Genomic DNA, 21690 nt, shown 5'->3' on the forward strand with positions numbered 1-21690 from the left:
AATTTAAGCATCTTAAAAAAAAAATTAATAATAATGTTGTTTGTGTTGGTAGTGGTGGTGGCGGTGGTAGTAGTAGTGGTGCGGTGGTGGTGGACGCCTGACGAAGAACGCATTGGATGAGAAGTAAAATAGGTGTGAAAGTGTCATAGAACAGTTAGCAAAGATACGTTTTGGCATATAAATAGAGAATACTACATGGCTTGCTGTGTCGTACCAGATTTACACGAATCGATTTTTAAAATACGAGCGAAATGTGATACGACACAGCAAGCCATGAAGCATTATCTGTTTCGTATCAATGCCTTCTCCCGCTATGCGCGATATGATTGAACGTCTGGGCCTGGTAGCTCAGTTGTAAGAGCACTGCAATTGTACTCTTCGGGTCTCAGGTTCGAACTCAGGTCGGGACAAACACGGATACATTCTTTTTGCAGACTCAGTGAGGGTATCCATGTACCACCCCCGTGTCACTATTGCGGCACGTAAACGACCTCGGTCATTTTGCCAGAAGTGCAGCTTGCTTATCGTTACGCTCATAAGGAAAATACCTATCTCAGTGATAAGCATTTCTGTAGTAAAACTACAGGGGAAGCTAATGGAAGGGTCTCTATCATGTGTTGGAGAGTACAAACTCTCAGACCATCGGAAACCATTGCCACGGTAACGTAAGCAAAACTGCCGATCTCGTTTCTTGAGTGAGGCACTTTTTCTTTATGATACAGGAAGACTTGTTTTGAAAATGCGAAGGTATGCAAAAGCTCTTTGTGGGTTGTTATGCAGTTTTGCTGATTGAAAATGTTGCTGTCAGCTCTTTATCTCACGTTTGTCCAGTGGTAACAGCTCACGATAGGCAGTTTGCAGCTTGTAACTAAAACGAGAGAGGCAGATTATTCAGAAACCAAGGAAGGATTTTTGCTTTTTTCTCAAAACATCAACAAATGACATAGGCAATTATCTTATGAGCGTGACGTTATTACGCCTAAACAAGCGTCCACTTGGGTGTCGGGACGTTCGTTGCTTCCAGATTCCCATTGAAAGGAAGCGATTGGATCATAGAGCAATGCACATTGAACTTATATCTATAGCCTTGGCTGTTTTTGGAGCTGTTTTTGCATGCAAATCAAATATTCCTGCATTAATTTCTTTTGTCCTCTTTGCCGATTGCAGAAATCGTGTGTTTTTCATATTGTTGCAGTTGTGTCCTGAAATATTTCATTCTCAATCTTTACCCACAGAGGACATTGCTATCGCTGATAGCTGCATACTGCGCCTGCGCAGTGAAGACTGGAACGCGCGCACGCGCAGAGTGTCCACCAGCACGCGGATAATGGCAACACGTGACTTCGTTCGTGACGGGAATCACGATCTGTCCCTTCGTTTCCTTGCGGTCTACAACCTTGCCCCATCTTTATGGACTCGGTATCCAGCACCGGAAATACAGGTATACTTTTAAGACAAGACAACAGGAAGTTCCATCGTGAGTTGTTCTGGTGCTTCCTAAATGGCGGGGTAAAAACGGTCATACACGTAAAAACCCACTCGTGCAAAAACATGAGTGAACGTGGGAGTTTCAGCCCACGAACGAAGAAGAAGAAGTTCTGGTATGCGCGACAATTTTGTTTCGCTTCCGGTGTCATTTTAGACAACGGAACAAAGCAACTAGCTAATAGCGAGATTTAAGAAACAGCACGTTTCGTTTTGCAGCTCGTTTCGTTTGGTGAATGAGTCACCCCGCGAAACGGAACGTGTAACGAGACGGCATAGGCCGCAGACAAGATTTAGATGTATTCACGTTTCGTTTCGGAATGAAAGGCCGGGCATGGCAGGATATGATCCGCTGACTGGGCATGGCATAATTTCAACTCCACGAGTCAATAAAGGATTGACATACTCGCATTGCACGCACAAGAGCTTCACATTTTTCAATTCATGCACCTGATCACATACGAAGCCAGAATAAAAATTCGATGCGATGACCTACTTCTGCTTCGCCATTTGCTTTCTCACCATGAAGTTGGATAAATGTACCAGGATCAGCACCCTTCAAAATATTTCAGTTCACAACAGTTGTCTACCTCCAATGAACACATTCTCAGCGCTGAAAGACTGTGAAAGGGTTGATGAATCTAGCAATGCATAAAATGGCCAACAAATAAAACTGTTAGTGTGCAAAAATACTCACAAAAGTTGACGAAATATTGTTCGTTTTTTGGGGGTGGAAAACGTGACTGCGTTTTGACGTTCCACGTTCCGTTTCAGTTGACCTTCACCTTTCCAGCGAGAGACCCCCGAAATAATGACGTTTACCACAACTTCAAAACGAAACGTCCCAACGTTTCGTTTCTTAAATCTCCGTAATATAAGCTCGTGTCTTGAAACAGCTGACACACTCTTTTGGGTTGCCGTTTCAATGTTAACCAAAAAGTTAAAAGATAAAAACCAATGTTCAGTTGCGAAATGACAACGGATTGAGCATTTAGTCCGGTTGATGAAGGTACGATTGAAGCTTTTATTCACTCTGTCAACCAACAAGACTAGATTTGTAGCAGACGACAAACAAAGTATGCGTTTTTTGCTGCCTTGTGATGACGATTATGTCCTTATAAATTATCTGTACGTTGTGAAGACATTTCAAAACAAAATTTAGCTTTGATGCGTCACGGGATATATACTTTACACATCCGATTTATCAATGGAATTGGTATTTCGTCTCGACAGGGTGAATGAATTCATGATGTATTTTCCGGAACTGGACAAAACTGGCCTTGCACTGAAACAAAATATAGTTTTACAACTTCTAGGCTTGTGTTGATTATTCTGCCCATGGTGAATTTCCCATGCTTTGTTTCCACATCCCATGACAAATTCTCCTTACTTTGGTCATGCCATATATATACGTTACTGCTCTGATTCATCCATGGTATTGCGTTATATTTTGTCTCGACCCGGTGAAAGAATATAATGACGTCACTCTCGGCAGAGCTTCGAGTGACGTCATCATATTCATTGACCCAGTCTCAACAAAATATCACGCGATACCATGGATGGACGGAGCTGTAACTTATACTTATTCCCCCCTCTGCTTCTTTACCTCTGTAAACTTGTAGAGCTAGTTATTTTTCGATAAACACCCAGCAACCAAATAAATAACGAGCCAGCAACAGCCTGAATCCTCGATAACGCAATGGGTTGAGAAGCTGTTCTGTGTCAGTACTACTTTTGGGACTGAAAAGTTCCGAACGCTCTAATGTACAATGAGACTCGGCATGTAACCTCTACATATCCGGCTTATGGGTCCCAGAACATCATGTAAGCTAACTCAGTATGTAGAGCAGAAGATTTTATGATCCTCGGGTCATGTGTTCGATTTCAGACAGGAGAGGACACGGATCAACTTAATGTGCACACTCAGAGACGGTATCAATGCAGGGCTTCCCACGGACGCCCAAGCTGAGGGTCCTGGGAATCCCACTTTCACTTTTTAGAGGGTCCATGGACCCCCTCAGCGGAGTTTTAGAAGGTCCCAAGAGTCCAGGGGCACAAAGCCCTCGTGTACTGATAATACATTAATTGTGATCACGCATAGTGTGATATGAAGTGTCTTTTTTCGTGGGAATATTCCGGGAGAACATCACACACACACACACACACACACGCACGCACGCACGCACGCACGCACACACACACACACACACACACACACACACACACACACACACACACACACACACACACACTCACACACATACGCTCGCACGCAGACACACGCATGGACACATACACATAAATACTATAAACACACAGACATAGAAAAACTGACAGACATACACACAGACAAACCGACACAGACACACACACTTCTTGTAGTGAATGCTCAAATAAAATCGGGGGGCAGTTGTCCTAGGTGGGCAATTGTCTGGGAGGCAGTTATCGCGGGTGGGGGGAGGCTATAGTCAAGGGGGCAATTTTCCAGGGGGCAATTGTCCTGGGGGCAATTTTCCAGGGGGCAATTAGCCTGCTACCATGTTTGACGTCACAGACAAGTATGACGTGTTATCTCGAACTTTTGATGCGCTTTGGGGCCCTGCATTGCATTCTAAAAAGTACGTTCAGTGTAGGGATCTCCGTCTATTATTGTGCGTACGTTTGCACTTCCATAATTATGACAAAATCGATGTTTGGTGGCTTGTTATCAGATGTGCATTTTTTGTTGGTCTGCCAACAAAACAGGTCAGTTCATTATCTCAGATCTTTCTGTTCGTTTACATGGGATATGACCATTCATCTTCTGGGGCACATATCAAAAGTCAACATTCTGACTTATTGCTGTGCAGAATTAGAATTGTTTTTCTGAATCAAGTTCGTAGTCTAATTGCTTTTGAGATAGAAATTCGTACAAAAATTAACCTTCTGCTCAGAACGCATCCACGGCAGTTGCTTCTTGGTATGTGTCCAAGTGGTGGGATAGCCGTATTTAATGTAATACTAAATAAAAAGCGACTATGACGTGTTTGATCCAGTTAAACACAGTGAGCTTCATATCTAAGGGAAGTGAAGAGTCTTAGGAACACAGCAGTACCAACAAGAGTATTGGTCAAGAAACACAGACGCACGAACCAAATCTTCTTCTCGTCCTCTTTATTCGTGGGCTGAAACTCCCACGTTCACCCATGTTTTTGCTCGAATGGATTTTTACGTGTATGGCCGTTTAAGGCAGCCATGCGCCGCTTTCAGGGGAAGCATGCTGGGTATTTTCGTGTTTCTATAACCAACCAAACTCTGACATGGATTGCAGGATCTTTTCCGTGCGCAATTGGTCTTGTGCTTGCGTGTACACACGACGGGGGATAAGGGACTAGCAGGTCTGCACATAAGTTGACCTGGGAGATCAGAAAAATCTCCACCCTCAACCCATGCACCAGGTGGCCGCGGCCGGGATTTGAACTCACGACCGAAGCAAATGAAGGCTTAGTTTATTCTGCACCTTGAACAGTAATTGCACGAGGAGTGGTCCACTGATTGTGATGCTTGGTTGTCTAGATGTTTAGTCTGGTGGCTTATCTTGATTATTGACCGCCTTATAAATGTTTAGATAAGGACACTGGACCGAGAGACAAGCCGTTGCTATGGTTACGGCGATCCACACATACTTGGGCTGGAGTCAACCGAGTGAGTAAAGTTAGTTGTTGCAAGTCAGGTTTTAGCTGCTTTATGAATATACTTAATTTTAAACAAAATGTATACAAATATACATTTATTCATATTTACATACATTCAACACACATGTCTACGATTTGAGCTGTTAAGGAACCCTTCCTACCAATGTAGACCGTTCCGTCAATAGACGAATTCCGAAAATAACTCTGTCGGGTTTGTATACATGTGTTGTGATAGAGTGACCCTTTCTTGCAAAACATCTGCCAAACTTTGGAGGGGCCAATCACCAGCGAGGGGTCTGTCAGAAATACGTGGAAACATGCACATGTTTCCTCCGCACACCTCTCTAGTGATTGGCCCCTCCAATGTTTGTACGAGGTTTTGCAAGAAACGGTCGCTGTCCCACGGCCCACACAAACCCGACGGAGTTATTTCCACAAATCGTCTATTACCGTGGATCCTACCATTACCATGGATCCTACCATTACCATGGATCCTACCAGTTCCATGGATCCTACCATGTTTTATCTCGGGAAATAGCATCCGTCCATGTGGACGCCAATTGACAAATTTACCAAGTACTTACCAAGTCGAAGGGAAATTGTAGTTCTCCCAAGAGCTAGCAGTACCGAGGGATAATTGTTTTCATTTGTTTTTCCTTTCTCCGCAGTGTGGTAATTTTGTTTAATGAAATAAAGTTGTTGTTTTTATATTTAGTCAAGTTTTGACTAAATATTTTAACATCGAGGGGGAATCGAAACGAGGGTCGTGGTGTATGTGCGTGTGTGTGTGAGTGTGTGTGTGTGTGTGTGTGTGTGTGTGTGTGTGTGTGTAGAGCGATTCAGACTAAACTACTGGACCGATCTTTATGAAATTTGACATGAGAGTTCCTGGGTATGAAATCCCCGAACGTTTTTTTCATTTTTTGGATAAATGTCTTTGATGACGTCATATCCGGCTTTTCGTAAAAGTTGAGGCGGCACTGTCACGCCCTCATTTTTCAACCAAATTGGTTGAAATTTTGGTCAAGTAATCTTCGACAAAGCCCGGACTTCGGTATTGCATTTCAGCTTGGTGGCTTAAAAATTAATTAATGACTTTGGTCATTAAAAATCTGAAAATTGTAAAAAAAAATAAAAATTTATAAAACGATCCAAATTTACGTTTATCTTATTTTCCATCATTTGCTGATTCCAAAAACATATAAATATGTTATATTCGGATTAAAAACAAGCTCTGAAAATTAAATATATAAAAATTATTATCAAAATTTTTTTTCGAAATCAATTTAAAAACACTTTCATCTTATTCCTTGTCGGTTCCTGATTCAAAAAACATATACATATGATATGTTTGGATTAAAAACACGCTCAGAAAGTTAAAACGAAGAGAGGTACAGAAAAGCGTGCTATCCTTCTCAGCGCAAGTACTACCCCGCTCTTCTTGTCAATTTCACTGCCTTTGCCGTGCGCGGTGGACTGACGATGCTACGGTCTTGCTGCGTTGCATTGCGTTCAGTTTCATTCTGTGAGTTCGACAGCTACTTGACTAAATATTGTATTTTCGCCTTACGCGACTTGTTTTGTTTTGCCAAGCACATCATTGTGGGGTTTGTAATGATTAACATTAAAAGCACCGAGGGATTTAAGTGCAGATGGTCTCCGATTAATACAACCAGAAGCACATTAAACTATAGCATTCATAGACTTGTGTACAACGCAATTTCGCCCTTAATCCTGCTTGGTGCGAGAACGAGGTAGAACCTAAATGTATCGATTCAACTTAGATTTCTGTTTTTTGAGGCATGTGACTTCAGGGACGACTAAATATCGTGTATAGCTTGTTGACCAATAATAATAAAATGTCTGCGTTTAATCGACAAAATCATAGGAAGAATTCGAGTTGTTCATCTATGTAGTTCACTTTTCCATAGCGACCACCTCCCTATAACGACTATTTTTGGTCGGACCCTCGGGTGGTCATTGCAGACATGTTCAGCAGTATAAGAAACAGGCGATAATTAGATTTTAGACTAACGATATCATTTGTCTTTCAGCGCGTACCACTTATACGACGAAGGGTACTTTGTTATGCTCCGCAGCGAACAGAACAACTTTGAGGTAACTATTCTTGTTTTCATTTTTTAAAATTTTAGTTGTGTTTTTGCTGTGTTTGTCTTTGCAGTAAGAAAAACACAACACTGGTTATACATGTACAGGCTAAACATACAACTAAAACGTACTTAGCATGGAGCCATTATGTTTAGTCATTTATCGGGTATTTATGAGGTAATGTAAAAGCAAAGAAGAGCATATCGATTTGGGTCAACTCACGAGATAGGAACACGCATGGCAGATTTATGATTATTTGAAATGCTATGAGAGGACTCACGAGATAGAAACACGCATGGTATAAAGTACCTGTGCCTCAGAAAGCCCAGAACATTTATGGAAACAATAAGTATACGCCATTGCTGTTTGTCGCTCAATTACTAAATTGATTAAAAAAAAACCAACATTTTTGTTTGGATTGTATCGGTATCCTTGGAGAGGAGGGTATAGACCCCACCGATCTGTTTGTCAGGAAAAGGACACTTCTGATCTTGCTGTGCGGTCAATCACAGACCTCACGTTGTGAATAATTACTGTTCAAGTGTTCTCACAAACAAGAAGACCGGCACGGTTGGCCTAGTGGTAAGGCGTCCGCCCCGTGATCGGGAGGTCGTGGGTTCGAACCCCGGCCGGGTCATACCTAAGACTTTAAAATTGGCAATCTAGTGGCTGCTCCGCCTGGCGTCTGGCATTATGGGGTGTTAGTGCTAGGACTGGTTGGTCCGGTGTCAGAATAATGTGACTGGGAGAGACATGAAGCCTGTGCTGCGACTTCTGTCTTGTGTGTGGCGCACGTTATATGTCAAAGCAGCACCGCCCTGATATGGCCCTTAGTGGTCGGCTGGGAAACAAACAAACAAACTCTTTGATGTGCACCCTTATGCTGAGTGTGATAACCCTCGAATGACTAGTCCTGTGATAAATATTGTTCAATGACATATCTAGTCCTGTGATAATGATAGTTTTTAGCGGTAAACTTTTAGCTAAAGCTGACGGCAATTAACCTATTTGGAATCATGTTACTATTCCTGTTAGTGTACATATGCGTGCGCGAGTGTAGTATGCTTCGTATGGTACTTTTATCTGTTGTCTTATTATTTGTTTTGTCTTTTAATGTGCACCACACTGAACTTTCTCTGTATGAGATAATAAAGTATTCGTATTCATATTCGTAAACAAACAAACAAACAAGAAACAAAAAACATGCGTAACATGTGTTTCTACTGCGAGTGATTTGAAATCGGACATAAGGATCGCAAGCGATCTACATAAGATAAGATAAGATAAGATGAGATAAGAAAACTGTAATGTCCATTTTCATTTTACATAAACATGGAAATTTGTCTTTTGGTAATTACTTTTGTTTGGATTGTTCAGTTTTTGTCATAAATTATAAATAATTAGGTAAACTTAAAAAACGCCACGCTAAGTTAAAGGCGATAAGCTGCTCGCGGACCAGCAGGTGAAGTCAGAGAGAGAGAAGAAATGAGGTCAACAAAAAAGAAAACAAAATGAGGTAAAAACACATTTGACACAAAATGTATTGACGCAATTTACTTGGGTTCTTCATTTCTTAATTGACACCACACTATTCAGGAGAACCAGTCAGCATGGCTCACTAGGTGGCGCCTAATCAGTGAGAGCCGTTTGTTGTTTCAGGTTCAGATCCAGACACAGACGTGCGCAGGCCGGTCTTGTATCTGCGGTGTTGCCGTGCAGCATCACAAAGACACCATTTTGGTCAACCTTTGTCAAGGTCAAGGTCAGCTGCCACCGGAAATACGCATCCTGGGAAATGAAGAGCTGCACATCGGGACTACCATCACGCGAACTTCTGACGGAAGGAACTACATGGTTGTTCAAGTGTTGTTTTTACATTTAGTCAAGACAGGGAATCGAGACGAGGGGCATGGTGTATGTATGTGTTTGTGTCTGTGTGTGTGTGTATGTGTAGAGCGATTCAGACAAAACTACTGGACCGATCTTCATAAAACTTGAGATGGGAGTTCCTGTGTAGACGTTTTTTTCCTCATTTTTCCGATAAATGTCTTTGATGACGTCATATCCGGGTTTTAGTAATTGTTGAGGCGGCATTGTCACGCCGTCATTTATTAAACAAATTGATTGAAATTTTGTTCAAACAATCGACGAAGGCCGGACTTTGGGATTGCATTTCAGCTCGGAAGCTTAACAATTAGTTGATTAGTTTGCTTATTCAATTTGTCATTGAATATGATTTTTCACTTACAGATTAAAAACGCATTGCATTGTATTCTTTATCTTCTCCTGAATTCCAAAATGTATAGATACGTTACGTTTAATTGAAAAACGCGCTCAGAATTAAAAAAAATAGGTCGAGTATAATGCTCCCACGCTTTGCGGAGACGAGCGTGACCCGTCTCGGTCTTCGGGGAAGTCTAGCCGAGACTATCTGAATGTAGTCTCGGCGATGACTGGTTTTTGGTGTTGATATTTCAGTTCGATGCCGACAGTTTGACTAAATGTTTTTATATCGCTTCACGCGACTTGCTTGTTCTGCCTTTGTCATGTATTTACTGCCGAAATTGGTTTGGGTAAATGATATCACGCCAAACAGGGTTCACGGCAGAGTCCTTCTCGTGAAAACAGATTTGCTTGCCACCTCAGACCTACCCAAGCTCTTGGAAAAAACCTAATGCACTTAAATTTAAAAAGTTGTTTGCTACTAAGAAAAAGAAATTGCTAAAGAATAGTTTGGACTTTATTATTAATAGAATTGTAACAGTTTTTCTTTTTTTCTCTCTATTTTTTTACCTCCATTTATTTACTATATTAGCATATATCATGATTGTATTGATTGTATTTATTCTTCAAAATGCCCCCATGGGTTATGGACTAATAAAACTTGAACTTGACAAGGACAAACAAAAAAACAGAAAAAAAGAGATGAATCCACCCCTCCACTTGGACACAGAGCTAGGACTGTGGCTTTCGAAATTGCAGAAATCATAAAATAAATCACCACTCTGCACAGAAAGCAGCCAGGCAGTTGGTAGTTTTAGTTTGAATAGAAGGAAGGCCGTATCCCATGTAAAAGCGTAGACTTACTAACATACTTTCTTGTTTTGATTGAATCATGTTCAGTTGAAACAAACCATGGCGGCAACACATTCCTGAATCTATTGTGTTCAGATCCTGTGTAGTATTATAGTAGAAGGATGGCCGTATTCCATGTAAAAGCGTAGACTCACTTAACTTACATATTTTCTTGCTTGTGTTGCGTGATTCATGTTAGGTTGAAACAAACCATGGCGGCAACACATTCCTGAATCTATTGTGTTCAGATCCTGTGTAGTATTATAGTAGAAGGATGGCCGTATTCCATGTAAAAGCGTAGACTCACTTAACTTACATATTTTCTTGCTTGTGTTGCGTGATTCATGTTCAGTTGAAACAAACCATGGCGGCACCACGTTCCTGAATCTATTGTGTTCAGATCCTGTATAGTGTTATAGTAGAAGGATGGCCGTATTCCATGTAAAAGCGTAGACTCACTTAACTTACATATTTTCTTGCTTGTGTTGCGTGATTCATGTTAGGTTGAAACAAATCATGGCGGCACCACATTCCTGAATCTATTGTGTTCAGATCCTGTGTAGTGTTATAGTAGAAGGATGGCCGTATTCCATGTAAAAGCGTAGACTCACTTAACTTACAAATTTTCTTGCTTGTGTTGCGTGATTCATGTTAGGTTGAAACAAAGCATGGCGGCAACACATTCCTGAATCTATTGTGTTCAGATCCTGTGTAGTATTATAGTAGAAGGATGGCCGTACTCCATGTAAAAGCGTAGACTCACTTAACTTACATATTTTCTTGCTTGTGTTGCGTGATTCATGTTAGGTTGAAACAAATCATGGCGGCACCACATTCCTGAATCTATTGTGTTCAGATCCTGTGTAGTATTATAGTAGAAGGATGGCCGTACTCCATGTAAAAGCGTAGACTCACTTAACTTACATATGTTCTTGCTTGTGTTGCGTGATTCATGTTCAGTTGAAACAAACCATGGCGGCACCACGTTCCTGAATCTATTGTGTTCAGATCCTGTATAGTGTTATAGTAGAAGGATGGCCGTATTCCATGTAAAAGCGTAGACTCACTTAACTTACATATTTTCTTGCTTGTGTTGCGTGATTCATGTTCAGTATAAACAAATCATGGCGGCACCACGTTCCTGAATCTATTGTGTTCAGATCCTGTGTAGTGTTATAGTAGAAGGATGGCCGTACTCCATGTAAAAGCGTAGACTCACTTAACTTACATGTTTTCTTGCTTGTGTTGCGTGATTCATGTTCAGTTGAAACAAATCATGGCGGCACCACATTCCTGAATCTATTGTGTTCAGATCCTGTGTAGTATTATAGTAGAAGGATGGCCGTACTCCATGTAAAAGCGTAGACTCCCTTAACTTACATATTTTCTGATTCATGTTCAGTTGAAACAAATCATGGCGGCACCACATTCCTGAATCTATTGTGTTCAGATCCTGTGTAGTATTATAGTAGAAGGATGGCCGTATTCCATGTAAAAGCGTAGACTCCCTTAACTTACATATTTTCTTGCTTGTGTTGCGTGATTCATGTTCAGTTGAAACAAATTAGGCGGTACCACATTCCTGAATCTATTGTGTTCAGATCCTGTGTAGTGTTATAGTAGAAGGATGGCCGTATTCCATGTAAAAGCTTTTAGACCCACTAACATATTTTCTTACTTGTGTTGCTTGATTCATGTTAGGTTGAATTAAATCATGGCGGCCCCACGTTCCTGGATCTGCAATCCCCCATGCTTTTGTAATTCTAGGTTATAAATATGAACAAAATCCTGAAGGAAAATCCGTGCTAATTTGAATTTGTATGAATACTGAACGTTGAGGAATTATACTGTGTACGTAAAAACGAAACGTTGGAAGATAAGACCAATGCTCAAACTTTCCTCTTTTCGAAATAAAGTCCTGCGATCTGAGTTCAATTATCTGCAAGCTAACTTACGGGTCTTGTTGAAGACAGGCTTTTTGCAGCAATGTGTTTCCACAGTAATAATGATCGGGGAAAAAACTCTGAGCAAATGTGATGCGTGCACCAAAGTAGTACAATTCCTACTCCTTCCTCAGATTACCTTCGTGAGCGGAGAATGGGTCAAGGTCACAGACTTCCGGTCCTACCTGAACGTGGAGATACAGGTCACGGGGTCAGAGTTCGACAACACGTCTGGTCTGTGTGGAACGTTCGACAACAACACGCACAACGACATGACGGCACCAGATGGTCGGGTGTTCCCTTTCAACCCGGTGCCGAGAGGATTCACTGAATCGTGGAGGTGACGTTAAACAATGGATTGGTTGACTGGCTTTTTTAGTTAATTGAGTATCTGACAATACAATACAAGACAAGACACTTTATTTTATTTTTATTTACAAGGGTACTGCCCTCTCCCATGAGAGGGACTAATCTAACAATAATACGTTTTATAAATGTAAAAAAACCACCAATCAAACAAGTAATAAAAGCAAACAAGGAGGCAAACAAACAAAAAAACACAACTTACTAACCATCCAAGCAAACAAATATATAGATACAGTCGAACCTGTCTGAAGAGACCACCCAAGGGACTAAGCAAAAGTGGTCTCTTTGGACAAGTGATTTATATAGTCGTAAAACCCGTCGGGGATCCTTATGGGTGGTCTTAATGGGCAGGTGGTATTTATGGAGAGGTGGTCTCGAGGGCAGGTTCGACTGTACAGACGAAAATAAAACATCATTATCAAGTGTACAAGGGAGAGTGAGTGAGTGAGTGAGTGAGTGATTTGTTTTGAAGCGCCTGATGGTCTATTGTTTCCGTCTAACTCGGTACCCAGATGGTCTACGGACACGTAGAGCTGAACACCAGAGTTGGATGAATGGATGGATACATTACGCCATTTAATAGTCGGATGTTTCAAGACTCAAGACTCAAAGACTCAAAATGTGACTGTCCTTATCAAAACAAGGAAAATTGCCATGCAGTGTCAAGCGACCACAGACATGAAATACATCACATTTACTGAGAATTAAGGATTGCACTTAAAACTAACAACACTAAACCGTATCACATTTGCCAAGAATTTAGAGTCGCACTAAAACACATCTAAAGATCCTAAGCAGTCTCTCACGGTCTCTCGCGGCACACACACACACACACACACACACACACACACACACAGGCGCGCGCGCACATTCTCTCTCTCTCTCTCTCTCTCTCTCTCTCTCTCTCTCTCTCTCTCTCTCTCTTTCTCTCTCTCTATCGCCCTCTCTCTCTCTATCTTAGTTAAACTTAAAACCAATAATAAAATATCCTCAGATTAAGTACGTATAAAAACACACAAGCATGATATAAAAGTTCATGAATAAATAACACATGAGCGCGTATCAAGATCAAGAGCATCCTTCCAACTCGCACTAGTTTCTCTTAAGACCAGTGCCATCACTAAAACTCTGATGGGTATGGGTACCGAGTTAGTGAGTGATTGAGTGAATGCGTAGCATGTTTGTAGAGTGGTCAATTAATTGTGCGTGATTTTTGTTTTTGTTTGTTAGTTTGTTTGTTTTTTTTACCTCAGTTGCTACAGGCTGCTACAATTAACCGTGACTTTTTTGCCCTTTTTAACTTGTTATTATTATTTTGTTCTTTACGGGCGGGGAGCATTCTTCTTCATAGGTTCTTTTTTATAATCAAATCCAGAATTCTGTTATAATATCTACACTCTCTTCTGTTATAATATCTACACTCTCTTCTACAAAAACATATTTAAAGACAATTACAATGCTCCCTATCTTTAATCATATTCTACATTTGTTCTCTTTATTCATTATTCCAAGGTCAAATGATTGGTTGGTTTGAGTGAGAGAGTCCTTGAACTCTGTTATACTAAGTAAATAGATTGGTTAGGTTGAGTAATAAACAGATTGGTTTGGTTGAGTAATAAATAGATTGTTTTGGTTGAGTAATAAATAGATTGTTTTGGTTGAGTAATAAATAGATTGGTTTGGTTGAGTAATACAGTTTATAGATTGGTTTGGTTGAGTAATAAATATATATTGGTTTGATTGAGTGATTGGTTGATCGACTGACTGCTTGTGCTTTGCACAGTACACTGTCATTGTATTGGGAGGACTTCCTTATTTCACGGATGTTCATAAGCTCGCAACATCAAGCGTCGGGTATATTAGACCACGATCACATATGAAACTAATAAAATGGAAACTACAATAATTAATAAACATTTTCCGAAAATAAATCTGTCCGGCTTTTTAATCGGTGCTTGCATCAATAAAAGAGGCTCTTACTCTGCCACACCGCTTGAAAAAATCGGACAGAGTTATTTCCGAACACCGTCTACTAAGTTAGACTTTGAATTTGCTTGCGCAGGTTACAGCACAACGCAACTCTGTTTGGTGGCGTTTTTCGTCCAGTGCAGGGGGTGGTACCACGGATCGCTGCCCAGCAGTGTTTGTGTAAAGCTGAGAGAGGCATCGTTGACTGTGGTGTGGATCGTGTCATCATGGATCCTGCACGTGATATCTGGGTCAGTGTATTTGTGTGTGTGTGTGTGTGTGTGTGTGTGTGTGTGTGTGTGTGTGTGTGTGTGTGTGTGTGTGTGTGTGTGTGTGTGTGTGTGAGGGAGGGAAGGGGGATGGTGTAGACGTAGACGTAGACGAGGAGTATCATAATTTTTAGAGTCAAAATATCCAACCCTATCGCCACGCTGAAAACATAATAGCGTTTGTATTGCTATTCAGACCTAGATATGGGGTTCTTAAATTGCAAAATGTAATTTTTTTGCTTTGACGAGCGTAGACGAACTTCTTTTGCGCATGGTTATTTCGCATAACACTACTGCCCTCTCGCGGCCGAACAGCACAGCGGGATTCGTGCCGCTCAACACAACCTTCAATTTTGAGGTTTTTCGCTTGTAAATAAAACAAAAACAAGTGAACAACGCAAAAGAGCAAACAAAATCATGATTTCGTGTGTTTTTCCATTTTGACTGACTGAAAGCTCTTTTGGAAGTCAAGTAAACAGGCACGCGCTCGTCTCACAAACTTGACAAAGCGGTAACGAACCCCTTTCTAAGTTCGAAGACTGATGTTTTTGTGTACAAGGGCATAAATAGTAAATCCGTGTCTTGTTTCGTCGGAAAGACCACCTATAGTGTCACCAACAGCGAAGAATGTGTGAAATATGAACCGATGATCGAAATAGAGATAGCAATATTTGATCATGAACTTGATTTGTGTGAAGGTACATAATTATAAACAATTTATAACAGATCTGTCCCTGTTGTTGCATGTCTGTAGGGCTGCACCACTTGTGACATCACTAAAGACGTCACAAGATCAACCCAGGAGTCGAAAACAGCCGAAGAGGAAACAAAACAGAAAAACATGTTTTCAACGAGTGTAACAAACTGTGAGTAGAGTGTTTGTCTAAACGTGCAGACAAAGTTGTATTAATTTTATGGAACATGACTAAAATCAAAAACAAAATGTTCAACTGATGACGCAAATGACATCCATTGTTAAAGGTTCCCCGAACGCTCAGATGTACACCAAATACAACGTTGTATTTCTTTCGAATACATCACCTCAATAAGTAAGGTAACTCCTATTGGTTAAATTGAGGTGGGTATTCTTAGAAATAGTAATTTTTCTTGTAAAAAATACGTTTTTTATTTGTTCGTGCGTTTAACTAGTTTTCCATCTGTTTTTCATTTGTTTTTAATTGGAAAGAATATGAGATTAACACCAATACGCTTCTGGGCGCACACAGGTCTAAGAGTAAGAACCCACTGTTCTCGTAATTAAGCCAAGGTGGTCGCAATAGCACGCGGATAAGACGTCGGCCTTCCATGTGAAAGGTTGAGAGGTCGAATCCCGGCGGCGCCTGGCGGGTTAAGGGTAAAGATTTGTCCGATTTTGCAGGTCAACTTTTTTGCTGACCAACTAGTGTCATACTTCCCTTCGTGTGTACACGCATGCACAACACCAAGTAAACACAGAAGAACCGGCACGGTTGGCCTAGTGGTAAGGCGTCCGCCCCGTGATCGGGAGGTCGTGGGTTCGAACCCCGGCCGGGTCATACCTTAGACTTTAAAATTGGCAATCTAGTGGCTGCTCCGCCTGGCGTCTGGCATTATGGGGTTAGTGCTAGGACTGGTTGGTCCGGTGTCGGAATAATGTGACTGGGTGAGACATGAAGCCTGTGCTGCGACTTCTGTCTTGTGTGTGGCGCACGTTATATGTCAAAGCAGCACCGCCCTGATATGGCCCTTCGTGGTCGGCTGGGCGTTAAGCAAACAAACAAACAAACAAACAAACACAGAAGAGATCCTGTAATTAGCCATGTAATAGTTCAGTGGGTCATAGAAACACAAAAAATACCTAGCATGTTTCCCTCGAAAAATAAAGTATGTCTACCCAAATCGCTTTGGTAAAAAAACCGGTCATGCCCGTTTTAAAAAAAACACACCAGGCTTGTACGTGGGGGATTCAGAACGAAGAAGAAGAACAAGAAGATTTAGGAGAAGGAGAAGGTTAATGGCGTATTAATACAGTGCACAGATATATATAGTTGTAAGCAAATCAAACTGTTCAGTCTTTGTAATTTCAAAGATCCATGTGGTTTCAGAAAAAGTGAATCCTCTAGAGTCGCTTAAAACTCAAATGTTAAAATCTGTAAACGTTCACAAGCTGGCTCTTTTGTTTAGGGATGTGACGCGAAAATGTGTTGTGCGACTTGTATTCCATTTGTCACATACATATACTACCCGTCATGAAAAAAAACCTCCTTGGCAGATCTTTGTGACGAGACCGTTTATTGTAAACCCAGTTATATGACCTGAGAACAATGCATCCTTCTACCAAATTCAGCACTGTATATATAGACACCACGTGCCCTCTTGCAAGATCAATCTGTGTGCTGAATTTGTTTGTCTACGTTCAATACATTACAAGGGTTCTAAAATACGTCAACTTCGTTACATGGAAACCAAAGGTTGCGACATGGATTTGAACAATTAACAAAAAGAAGACACAAATATATACTATGGTTTTTATTGCATGTCTGTATCGTTAGGCAAAAAAAAAAAATAGGTCTGTTTACGGTAACATAGGCCAAAAAAATAGGGTCGGTAGGTCGGGATTGTTTTTTTTTTTTTTTTTTTTTTTTCTCCAAAAAACCATATTTTTACGTTATTTTGCAAAAAAACCAAGATTTTTATTTTTTTTTCCCAAATGCCAAAAAAAAAAGTCTAGGGTCGCGCGAAAAAACTAGGGTCGGTCGGGTTACCGTAAACAGACCTATTTTTTTTGTTGGCCTTATCTAACTGGAGTATGGCTGAAAAAAGTTAAGAGAATACATTATAGTTGCCATTTAATATACGTTATAATCATTATATAATGATATGGACACATGTATTGCACCAACCAGCCTTACCAGCTACGACCGGCACTACAGCGACAACTACAACAACGACGACGACAACAACAAAGACAACAACAACCCAGCCTGTAACACGGGAGACAGCACGCCGATTGTGTTCAGAGACTATGCACAACTTGACGTTATCCCTGCAGTGCGCAGGCGCCGTGACCCTTCAGCTCACTTCCTTTGTGACGTCATGCGAGGAAGACATTTTGGTTTGTTTGCTAAGTATTGGGTTTGTTTTAAACAAGTTTTATTCAATTAAACATGACACAATAATAAAACGAGAAACAATAGGGACACGAACTCAAGCGAATGCTTATATGACATGCCCTACGCAGTTGGAGAATAACACAAATATGATATTGGATATACCATTACTAATATACTGGAACTATCTGGATCAAAATCAGAGTCAAAGCAAACGAAGCAAAGAATCAGTCAAAACTAGCAGGGGAAAGACGGGGGGGGAGGGGGGGGGGGCGGGAATAAAGAATGGTAGAGACATGTAAAAAAAAAGATGAAAGTAGATAGCGCATACAAAAGATAATTTACAGAGTAAATCATAAACTGTACTCCAGTGGCAGATACGCGGTAGTTCGCCGATGACGAATGTGGGGAGTGCTTTCAAAATAAGGGTTGTCATATTGTTTACATAAATATGCGCACTGAATCACTGAAAAACGACCAGATTCACAAACGGCTGTACAGTTTCAAAACTAAACTTGTTAGTGCGAGTAACTGCATTGGGTTTTGATGATGTTTTACGATGCAGAAGAAACTAGGATGGATAGGGTGAGGCTTATTCATTACACCCAACGCCAATAAGAAGCGGACAGTAGATGTTGAATATTTCCCCCAGACGTTTTGGTTGTTTGAGGCCAAACAAAAATATATGTTGGTTGAGGGTAACCCGACCGACCCAACTACTGCTTATCTGCCACTGGAGTACAGTTTATGATTTACTCTGTAAATTATCTTTTGTATGCGCTATTTACTTTTATCTTTTCCCGCCGACCCAAACACTTTTTTTTTCATTTTTCAAAAAAACAAACAACTGTTGGCACATTTTGCGAACCGTACCGAGACTAAGGGAAGTAACCTCCTTTAAAAAATCAACTAAATAAAAAAAAAATAAAAAAAGGCCGACCTATACCGACCCTATCTTTTTTGGTCTCGTTAACCAACATATATTTTTGTTGTTTGGCCTTAGGGATATTCATCAGTAAAAAGGCCCGACAAATGGGATCAACCTGTATTCCCAAAAGAAGTTACTGCTTGTACGCCTATAATTCCCCCTGACATTTACTTTTAGCCATGGTGTCGACGCACAATGACCTCCTCCTGCACAAAAATGACCGCAGTAGCAGCACTGGTTGTTGTGTCATTTAAAATGATTGTGCACGTGATCAAAAAGAGCTTGTCTACGTTTATAAAAATATAAATTTATGTTCTTAAAAAAGTACGCCCGGTGTCAGTACGAACTGAAAACTCTGCCTGAACAATCCCTCTCAATGCGGTCAATGCGCATGCGCTAACATTGGGAGATTAATCAGGTCGTGAACAACCTAACCATACCCCTTACCCTAACCCTAATCCTAACCCTAAACATAACCCATGGTTCGTTCGGTCAAAGGGTCGCATTTTTTTAAGTCCAAGATTGGCGCATGCGCATTGAAAGCAATGAGAGGGATTGTCCAGCAGAGTTTTCAGTTCGTGACACCGGGTAGTCACGTATATGAAGTTTTGGTTAGTGTTTATTACTGTCGGTAATATGAGCGACTGGTTATGCATGAGTGAGTTCATAGTTGAGTTAAGTTACTGAGCCTGACGAATTTTGATTCATGTTCAAAAATAACTTGGAGAAGTAATTTTTAAGCTAGTCTTTTGAATCTGTTTTTTTTAGCGTAAACATGTGTGCAAACTATTGTTTGCATGAATCTCAGTTCATCTCATTATTTATTTGTCAAATGTGTTTCGTTTGTTTTTTAAGGTCGTTAGTTTGCAGCTTATCTTTGATTTCTTTCGATTTTCACCAGTCAGCCCAAAACCAAGAATTCCTGCTGGCAGCCATAGCGGCGTGGGAAAGCGCATGCATGAGTGACGTCATCCGTGACCCAAGAAATTACCATACGGACAACGCGACAGGTTGTGTGGAACCTGCTGGGATACTGACCACTGCCGTGTGTCCCGGTCAGTGCAGTTTGAATGGACAGTGTGAGACTGGTACCTGCGTCTGCCACGACGGCTTCGCTGGTTCGGATTGTGCAGTCAGGAGCGACTACCCGCCTATTATTCTCGGTATCGTTGGGTAAGGAAAAGGTTGCCTCCCTTGCTATCAGGAACTCTTTCTGCAAGAGACTTAGGAAGGGCTAACATACCCTTCGCTTCTTTAAATTTGCAAACATAAAAACGCACTAATTGAAATGTTCGACACGCAAACAAAAACGTACGCGCGCCCGCGCGCGTACACACACACATTCTCTCACACGCACGCACGCATGAACGTACGTACGGACGCACTCACACACGCACACACACACACGCACACACACACACACAAACACACGCATGCTCACTCACGCACGCACACACACGCACACATACACACACACATACACACACACACACACACACACACACACCACCACCAACAACAACAACAACAACAACAACAACAACAACAACAACAACAACAACAACAACAACATCAACCAAACAAACAAACAAACAAACAAACAAACAAACAAACAACATGTCAAGGTGCATACCAGGATGTGTCCCGATGTAACTCATCAAACGTATGTGCATAAACATCGTGTACTTGATTGTTCCTCTGTCTCATTCAGCCATTCTGTTTGTGACGTCACAAGACGCGAGTGTCGTGTACCTGAGCTTTCAGTGGATAACTTCAGGTTCACTCCTGACGTCATCTGTAGAGTGCGTGATGTCAAGGTATTGTCGTCATTGTTTTTGGTTGTATTGATGTGTTTGCATGATTATACATTAAGAAATGATGTATGATAGATTTATAGAGAAAACGCGCGCGCGTGTGTGTGTGTGCGTGTGTGTGTGCGTGTGTGTGTGTGTGTGTGTGTGTGTGTGTGTGTGTGTGTGTGTGTGTGAATTCTGCGTTTTTTTTGTAGCAAAGGGACAGAGAAAAATCACCTCTAATTAACCAAGAATAGTTGTCACGTTTTTTAATTTTTACACCTTGTACCAACAAAACACCTGAAGCCATTACTGGACAAAATTCAAATAAAAGGTTATTCTATTTCGAGTCAAGTTCTGGAGTACTTTCTCTTTAAAAAAGAAAGGTAAATGGATATTCCTTTTAATCAACCGAAAATCAATGTCATTTTTATTGAGTCACTTGAGAAAAAGTGACTCTATGTAATCGGTCAGTGTTAGTCTGTCCGGCCGGCCGTCCGTCCGGCCGGCCGTCCGTCCGGCCGTCCGTAGACACCACCTTAACGTTGGACTTTTCTCGGAAACTATCAAAGCGATCGGGCTCATATTTTGTTTAGTCGTGACCTCCAATGACCTCTACACTTTAACGATGGTTTTGTTGACCTTTGACCTTTTTCAAGGTCACAGGTCAGCGTCAAAGGAAAAATTAGACATTTTATATCTTTTCTCGGAAACTATCAAAGCGATCGGGCTCATATTTTGTTTAGTCGTGACCTCCAATGACCTCTACACTTTAACGATGGTTTCGTTGACCTTTGACCTTTTTCAAGGTCACAGGTCAGCGTCAAAGGAAAAATTAGACATTTTATATCTTTGACAAAGTTCATCGGATGTGATTGAAACTTTGTAGGATTATTCTTTACATCAAAGTATTTACATCTGTAGCCTTTTACGAACGTTATCAGAAAAACAAGGGAGATAACTAGCCTTTTCTGTTCGGCAACACACAACT

General features: G+C 41.0%; 1 protein-coding gene across 1 annotated transcript in view; it reads left to right on the forward strand.

The window, feature by feature from the left end:
- LOC138983860 (von Willebrand factor D and EGF domain-containing protein-like) overlaps positions 1-21690 on the forward strand; it is a gene marked incomplete at its 3' end in the record, with an annotated part of 53958 nt that overhangs the window by 19985 nt on the left and 12283 nt on the right. Inside the window, 10 exon segments of the mRNA XM_070357197.1 lie at positions 1236-1441; positions 5093-5169; positions 7214-7277; positions 8928-9122; positions 12421-12626; positions 14715-14871; positions 15644-15755; positions 17775-17983; positions 19808-20079; positions 20618-20723. Of these exon segments, the coding sequence (XP_070213298.1) occupies positions 1236-1441; positions 5093-5169; positions 7214-7277; positions 8928-9122; positions 12421-12626; positions 14715-14871; positions 15644-15755; positions 17775-17983; positions 19808-20079; positions 20618-20723 (1604 nt within the window).

This window comes from Littorina saxatilis, linkage group LG13, assembly GCF_037325665.1.
Source record: "Littorina saxatilis isolate snail1 linkage group LG13, US_GU_Lsax_2.0, whole genome shotgun sequence".
Taxonomy (NCBI): domain Eukaryota; kingdom Metazoa; phylum Mollusca; class Gastropoda; order Littorinimorpha; family Littorinidae; genus Littorina; species Littorina saxatilis.